This window comes from Odontomachus brunneus, unplaced genomic scaffold (genome assembly GCF_010583005.1).
Source record: "Odontomachus brunneus isolate Ranch 3 - 2012 unplaced genomic scaffold, Obru_v1 Obru_scaffold_019, whole genome shotgun sequence".
Classification (NCBI taxonomy): domain Eukaryota; kingdom Metazoa; phylum Arthropoda; class Insecta; order Hymenoptera; family Formicidae; genus Odontomachus; species Odontomachus brunneus.
Window position 1 is genome coordinate 2,108,686 of NW_022639469.1, and position 8,362 is coordinate 2,117,047.

An 8,362-nucleotide genomic window follows, 5' to 3' on the forward strand; every position below is an offset into this window, starting at 1 on the left:
TTTTTTTTTTTTTTTTTTTTTTTTTTTTTTTTTTTTTTTTTTTTTTTTTTTACACCATGGCACACACAATGAGAGTTGGTCGTGAGTCTTATCAGTAACACGGAATCAATCACAACACCTGGCTGCGATTTACTCGTAAGGAATATCACTTTCCGAGCGATTCCACGCATCAGGTGGCCGTCGCCGCGGTGCATACGCACGTTTTCTCGCACTCCGACTGGAAGTATTCTCGATTAGCGTGAACGCACGCAGTTAATACGCGATTATGCTAACGGTACGCGAGACGTGGGAGGCAAATTTGTGGGCTGACCGTTCATTAGATAATTGTGACCTACATTCTTGCGTAGAATGTCTGATAATGCGCCGGACCGCAAAACTGACGGCACTCTCAGTCGTACGAAAATTGTGATACGGTTCGTACGTAACCTGACCAGCCGGCCGGCCGGCTTTCACACGTCTCCACCGAATTACGCTCGTTTATGTTACCTCTCGGCTCGTAAAATGTATCCAACCGTGACCTCAATTGACACAAGGTATGACGTGATTTGACGACGTTCCGTATCGTCGCCTGTTACCGCGATATCTGAACTCTCCTGTCTGGTTTCTGGAAGAAGAAGAACGGCTCACTCGCCTCGCAGACGCTTCCATTGAGTGTATAAAGAATATTCATTTAAATTACGGAAGGATATCAATCTAAAGTATCGAAAGGATATTAATTCCAAGTAATATTATGGGCTTCCGCGATGTGCAGTCAAATGCTGGATTTGGTTTCCGAGTTGGAGTCGTGTTTCCTGTGAATTTGTTTTCAACCGTTGGTGAAGATTTCCATTCGAACATGTCAGGGAAAACTGACAGCCTGGTAATAAAAGAAACGTGGCTCCAAGTCGGAAGTTGGTATATCAATTAAAAATCTAGTCTCTCGAGTGTCATGTTCAAAGAAACGTTCGTAGTTGAAATGAATGAAACTAATTGGATCAACTAAGCGGATCGACCGTAATTCGGGCCACTTTAGGAACGACTTCGTATTCTCAATGTGCGACTAAATTACAATGTCATTTTGTGACAGCGCTTAGACGGAATTAACAGGGTCGGGGCAGAAGGCTCCGCGAAGGTGAAAAAACGTTAATATAGCGCATATCACAGGATTTCTGGCGAGGTGGGAGATACGAAAAATGACTGTTTTGACGAGCCCACCACGGTGTGTCTGTATTTGCGCTCGAATCCACGGGTGTGTAGCATCCGCGACGATTTGAAATGACACTTCGTGGTCTATCGCGATAATTACGAGTCTGCAGTCCGGAATATTGCGGATCGTGTAATTTCGGGGTTTTCAGATTAAATAAGACGATTCTATTTGTAGTCAAACAGACAGAGGCTCCCTAAGAAAAACAACAAACAAACTGAGCAAATAAGAGCCAGCGCAAATCTTGGAGCAAGATTGTACAACTGATTGTACAAGTCATGTACAGAGACATTTCAAAAGTAAATGGACATGATTTTTTAAAATGGATATTTATTTCGCTTTATGAAAAAATGTAAAAATATATATATAAAAACTATTTATCAAAATCATATTTTTCTTTATTTCTGAGATGTCTGTGTATTCTATAACATTGCGTAATTAAATCAACGATATTATTACAAATATTGTGATAATAATATTGTGCATATTGTAATAATAATATCTTGGCCTTGATTTAATTCTGTAATGTTATAGAATACATGATTTATAAACAATCTCGCTCTCCAAGATCTGCCCTGTACTATTTGTCTGTTGATTCCATTTGTATTTCGCGTAATAAGTAATTTCGGTCTTTCCTCAAGTAAAAAGAAATGATCGTATTTTTATCTCGTTATAATTTCTACGAAGCAAATATATGCGAAGGAGATGGTTTCTCGTAGGTCAAAACGACTGTGCGCGCTGTGCTTCGTAAAATCGCAACGACATACAGATGCAATCGTTTCGTTTTACCTGAGAAGCCCGAGATTACGTGTTGCACAAACCGATCTTGAGTTCAGCGCCAGATAAGAATTCTGTATTTCGTTCACATGCATCGCATCGCATCGCAACATTAGAACGTCGTCGTTGGTAACGGTGACGTCACTTTGTCACGCTTTCGCAGGGAGATATCACACGATCGTCCTTCCATTTATTCGACGGATCACCCACGAGTCTCTCATGTCTCGTTTCAATCGTTATCGCCAATAGACAGGTCCAGGTACTGACAGAACACCAATCACCGAGCCACCAACCTCGCTTTTTACGGCTTCTTACTGCAATGATGTATTTGGCAATGGTTTCTTATTTTGTTCGTAGGCTCTCATATATACTCATTCCTCCACTTATATACGCATAATATATCCGCATACTTTAGACAGCATCTTTTGCGACGTTCACACATTTGTTGTGCAACTTGAGACATGTCTCATCTGAATTCTCAGCGATACCTTTGCGCTCGAGAAGCACGACGCGGCTCACCTGCGCTGATCCATCGCGCGAACGTAACACGACGACCGCGAATGTGTATGTGTGTGTGTGTGTGTGTGTGTGTGTATGCGTGCGCGCGCGAGTCTGTGCGTGCATGTATGTATGCGTATAGGATCTCATTTACGTTTTACTTTATGCGTTCAATATTTATCGCAGGTGAGGATCCGATGCTCAGCGACCAACAGCAGTATCGATACATGACTGTTGACGACATGAAATCCATGGCGGATGACTCGATGCGCATGAACGTGACGGACGACGAGAGAGACAATCGACATTCCGCAGGTACGTGAAGACACGTTAGACACATTTTTATACACTACGCTCTATTATCTATACAATTGAAGTCTATTCTTTTTAGAACTGGACTATACTTTGTCTTTTCGAATTGTTGCATTTTTTATCTTTTGATGATCTGACTGTTAATGTAAGTCAACTTCTGTCCGGCTACGATTAATTGCAACTAAATTGTCGAGTCGATAAGATTAGTCTGCTCCAAGGTCTAAAAGCGAGATCAAAACGCGTGCACGTGGCGATATCTTTTTCAGCGACTACCATAACGGAGACGATGACGAAAGAGAATTATCAGCGTACGAATGCGATCAACCTCAAGCCGGACAATGTGGACATCAACAAGCATCCAGTGCACGTCGGGTATGTAGCATTCCACGTATATTTTTGCCATTGAATTTGAAATCCCGGGAATACAATAGTTAACTTTCGACTTTGTCGTGTCACCGCGACTCTCGTGCTGTATCGAGGAAAACCGTTCGAAGTACACGCGATGATTTCCTTCGAGATCTTGATAAGAACTTAGAAAGGTGCACTTGCTCCTCCCCCTTATTGGAGAGAGTCGCGCGACAAGTTTTATCGGGAAACGTTATTGATTTGTGCAGTATCTCTCAGAGTGCCAATTAGAATGTAACGTAACGATGAATGTAACGTAAGCAGACTCCTCACATTATTCGTCAGTCGCGAACTTCATTCAAAAGTTAATGACCTAGAAAACAGACATAACTCGAAAATTAATGATCGAGATAGTAGAGAAACCGTCGATATAGTCGAGATCGAGTCACCGAAAAATTGCTGTGTCTGAACAATTTGAGATCTCAAAATATAACAGTTGATATTCAATTTTGCAATCGTGATACACGATCATAGTATGTACTACTACACTCAGTTGCCAAACTTGTTTGCACACTTTTTATCAAATGAAGTTGCAACGCTTCGAGTTATCAGAATTGAAAGCCGCTACTGACGTGTGTGCGCAGCAATCGTTTTTGACAGGAGTCGAAGTGGCGGCAGAGAGCGTGACATTTGTGAGATTTGAAAGAAAGAATTTATTTTAAATGAAGAGAACAAGTGCAGAGTGCGATATTTGGGAGAAAAAGTTGATGTCAAATTAAGAGAAGATTATTTTGAGGAACAATATTAACGTATTTGTAACCACGATTGTTGCGCGTACATCTCAGCAGTGGCTTTTAATTCCTGCAGCTTGCAGCTTGCCGCAACTTCGCTCGACGAAAGTTGTGCAAACCGTTCAGCAGCCGAGTGTACCGCCACGAGAGAGTCTCGTCGTGAAATATACATATATTACGATAGGCGTGACGCAAAATTCCGATGAGCTTTGCACGCAGCAACTTTTGTCTATTGTAAAGCTCTCACTTGAGCCGATGGGAGAGAGAGACACACCGTAGTGTAAATAACGACATCCAATATTACGCGAGCAATGCGATATTGTGTACGCGGCCTTGTGTTTCCGGTGTACATAACGCGATTGGCACTGTATTAATACTACGAAACAATAATGATATGTATTATAGTGTGATACGGTGTGTGTTGGTGAAAGTTTTCCCGCTGTGATTAACCCTACGGACGATTGGCTGCTGTATAAATTATCGCGATTTCCTCGCGTCAGATTCGATCTCGTCCGTGTTGATCATCGACCGCCGGAGATGCTCGGTGAACATCGCGATGCCGAAATCGCACGCGACTGACTCTCCTCGAATCTACCGGGCACACGTGAGCAAGTTAACGTGTCTCGACGTGCGATCGACGCACGAATCTTGGCCCGACGCGACGGAAACGTCCGGTTGACGCGCGAAGAAAATAACGTCGTGGCACGTGTTTCAGTGTTGAGGAAGTTCACGAGATATAATCATTCTTATCATTCCTTAACACGTGGAACACCGCGAACGGTCGTCCATAGACTTCTACGCATAGACTGAGCGCTCCGCGAGAGACTGTGAAGACGTGGCGAGAAGAAAATGTCTCGGAGGCATTCAATCTTTGCCCAGCTTGACTCCTAATGGAGCTACACGAAGTCAAACTGGACAAAGATCGAGGGTCTCTGTGGACAATGGAAGAGGAGCACAGCTGTCCTTCGAATCTTGTCTTAAAATCTCTCATAAGAAGGCGCAGTCTATACATATGAGTCTACGTGGCCAGCGCCGCGACATTACCGTGCCTTAATTGAGTCACGTGTAAAATGTAATTACTCAGTATGAAATATTAAGTGCTCTATAATATACAATAAGAAGAAATATAAATGAAATGTCTATAAGAGCCGTGAGTTAGAGTCTAGTCCGCTAAATAACTCTATAAAGAAAAATTATTTATCTGAGGTTTGTTACTCCTTGTACATTAATGACAAACGTCTCGGTTTTGTTTTAGGCCTTCTTCAGCACCTGATTTTTTTAAATATTCGTAACACGCACATAAAATAAGATATACAAATGTTTTGTTTGTATCTCTCATTGCTCATTTATTTCTCATTTTTACCGTTGTTCATATTAAATTATAATAAGGAAATTGATGAGGTATAATTGGGGAAACCGGTAAGATCTCGGCAATCTCCCCTACTCTATAAATTCTTATTGTGAATTCTTTTTTTATCGATAAAAGTATCTTTACAAGCCTTTCTGATTGGCTTTCAGTCACATTTAGAAACACTTCTATTAATAAAACAAGATCAAGTGTGAGTATTTATTTGTCGAAGAATGAAATGTTGTGATCTTTATCCTCATAAGAGTGCAAGTAAAACTGTTAAAAATCGTAGTCGATGCATTCATGTATGAGACCTGAAATCACAACATTTAATTCTTCAACGAACAAACGTGTCCAGCGTGTATTTACACTGAAAAGAGTTCAAAACGGGACCGGTAATACATCTTAGATGAGTAATTTTTCTTAGAAAGTTATTTGGCGCACTAAATTCTAGCGCATGACTCTTATAGACTCTCATTTTGAATTTTTGTGAAAGTACAATTAATTTGTATTTGAGAAAACGAAGTGAAAGGCATGTCTCGAGCTGCATTTATTTATCTTCGATGATTGAATTATCAGTTAAACTTTCGCACAATCAACGGAGATAAGTCGAGTAATTATCGCGTTAAAGTTTCCAATTAAGACACGATAAGATTGAATTGGACTGCAAGTCACGTGTTAAGGTTTGAGATATAACAATCATATGAGATCACTACACGACGACATAGTGTCGAAACACGAGTACTCTTTCACAGTATAATCGTCGCTCACGATGAGTCCGGCTAGTTATATCTCTAACTGGATAGTTTACTCGACAGGACCTTTGCGATTTACCTTACAGTCATTCAGCCAGCTCGACAAGGAACGCTTGGTGTTCTCGTTACAGCCTGCTTGCTCGTAGCCGAGTTCGATTACTAGTTTTTAAGCATGCTGTTTTTTTTCCTCACGTGTCATCCTGGATGAACGATTCTTTGGCAGCGTGTGAGTGATTTCAGCTGTCGCTGCGACCCATACTGAACTAACCAGCTCGCGACTGATCCGGATAGAGGCGAGCTCGTCGATAAAAGAGACCAAAGTCGCTCGTCCGCGAGTTCTCCTACCTCTTTCCCGTAAAGAATCTTGTTGCATCGCATAACCACATTAATCCACCCCCGTACTTATCGCAATCTCTAACCAAGCGCGTGTTTGACGAGAAGCATCCCGATTCGCGTTGGTTTCTGCACGTGTGGCAAATGCACGGGACACGCTGTCGTCGTTGGCGACGAACATTTGCGAATGCAACGCTCGCGTCGGAGAGAAAGTTGCAATTTGTACGCGCGAGAGACAGCATGAGCATGACGCGCGACACCACGATGGATAATCAAAGCCGATTCTGTTCCGAGATTAGCGCGTCTCTAGAGTCCCTATGCACTTCGCTGGCAGCCCTCAGTACCGCGCCCAAGGGACAAGGAATGTGGAGGGACAGGTACACCAATATCCTTTTTACGTTATCTTCTTTCTTCGCGTCTGTCACGCGTCCGTCTGAGAGCTCGTCTCGCTTGCGCAAATTCCATAGCGCGTGAATAATGTGCGAGTGCCGAGCGCGACTCTCGAATCACACTAGCGATTGATACACTGAGAGAAGAAATACTTGAAAAATGAAATATATTTATTCGGTGGGTCCCAATAACATATTACATTAACATATGCACATACACTGAGAAAAAACATTTAAAATATTTACTAGGTTATTTATTAAGATACCATTATCATGTTTACATAAATCAAAATTCTTTTCACTTAAACCGAATATTACTTATTCAGTTTAAATGAAGAGAGTTTTTGCTTTAAATAAATATATCAATGATATTTATCTAATAAATATTTGTTAATTTTTAAATATTCTTTTTCTTAGTATATTTTTATTTCGATACAACAACATAATAATTTCTTCAAATAAGAAAATATACATTTCCGTGGAACTAATAGTTTTTACCATGAAGAAAGGCAACCATTGATTCTAAAATAAAAGAGGATTTAAGTTTAAGTAATTAGTACCGACCGAGTAAACGTCTCTTTATTTTTTCGGTATTTTTTCTCTCCCACAGTGTAGATGTGAAAACTGAGATTATGGGAGAGAAAGGAAGAAGAGAAAAGAATCGTTCGTCCAACGAATTGTTGACTAGTAGAAAGTAGGGGATTTTTCAACGTTGCAACAGCTGCTGCTATATCGTGGATGTTTTCTTCTCGTATGATTCATTTGAGTTGAGCTATTTCGCGCGGATGCGGCGGAATCTGTTGCGCTCCACTGATGTTTCCTCTATTATCGTAAATCGTAATTGACGAATCGGCAATGTTGATCCATCCATCGAGAGGTGAATTCCATGAAATCAAAGAGGAAAATTGAATCAATCTCTTTCTTAATTGATATGCGCACGCAATAACGATTGATCCCAGTTGAGGGATCTCAACATCAGTGCCGCAACAGTGCTCGGCGCGTCGTTATTTTGAGTTTCCACCTCCCGAAGTATGTCTTCTTTTCGCAGAGTGTGAGTGGTGTGTGTTTATACCTCGTTGCGTCTCTACTATAATACATGATTATTATTGTTACTTCTCGTTTCGTAGCCGTGTACAATAGAAAAGTGGCTTGCGTGTGATGAGTGCGGGTTTTCGAAGTGATCAGCGACGAACATCATCACGACCTCAGAAGCGCTTCCCGCGAGGGAACGCTTCTCAGAAAAAAAAAAGAAAAAAAAAATAAACATAAAAGAAAGAGAGAAAATGAAATAGCAAAAGAACAGAGATGTCACATACACATCGTGCTGATTATGAATCCGATACGTTCGAAAATCTGTAAAGATGCGCTGGTACTAGCGACACATGTATACGTATATATATATCTCACAGTCTCATCTCTCTCTATTTCGTCATCTCATTACCATGTTTATGAACGAATGAATACTAACGCGTTTTTTATTTTGTTCCCGATCCTCTCTGTTATTTTATTTGCGCTACTCGCAGAATTCCACAGTGGAGAAAGTAAGTGATCTTCTCTTCAATCTTAGCTTCTCTGCCCTTTGCCGTACATATATATATATATATATATATATATATATATATATATATATA

The 8,362-nt window shown here is 40.9% G+C and overlaps 1 protein-coding gene and 1 long non-coding RNA gene across 25 annotated transcripts in view; one reads left to right on the plus strand and one right to left on the minus strand.

Annotated features, from left to right (window-relative positions):
• The window catches only part of LOC116841833 (ankyrin-3-like), a 125,776-nt gene that overhangs the window by 76,011 nt on the left and 41,403 nt on the right, over positions 1 to 8,362 (plus strand). For 19 of the 24 annotated variants that reach the window (XR_004377623.1, XR_004377624.1, XR_004377625.1 and 16 more), the window contains 3 exons: positions 2,645 to 2,773; positions 3,037 to 3,142; positions 6,642 to 6,719. Coding sequence is in view for 5 of the 24 variants with exons in the window: in XM_032810239.1 (XP_032666130.1) it covers positions 2,645 to 2,773; positions 3,037 to 3,142; positions 6,642 to 6,719 (313 nt within the window). In the remaining 19 variants the exon portion in view is untranslated. Of the gene's footprint in view, positions 1 to 334; positions 534 to 2,644; positions 2,774 to 3,036; positions 3,143 to 6,641; positions 6,720 to 8,254; positions 8,273 to 8,362 lie in introns of those variants that run through there. The other 5 variants (XR_004377614.1, XR_004377615.1, XR_004377620.1 and 2 more) reach the window with 3 other exon arrangements.
• The window catches only part of LOC116841844, a 3,035-nt gene continuing 1,826 nt past the window's right edge, over positions 7,154 to 8,362 (minus strand). The window contains exon 3 of the long non-coding RNA XR_004377628.1: positions 7,154 to 7,553. This is a non-coding gene — a long non-coding RNA (uncharacterized LOC116841844). The remainder of the gene's footprint in view (positions 7,554 to 8,362) is intronic.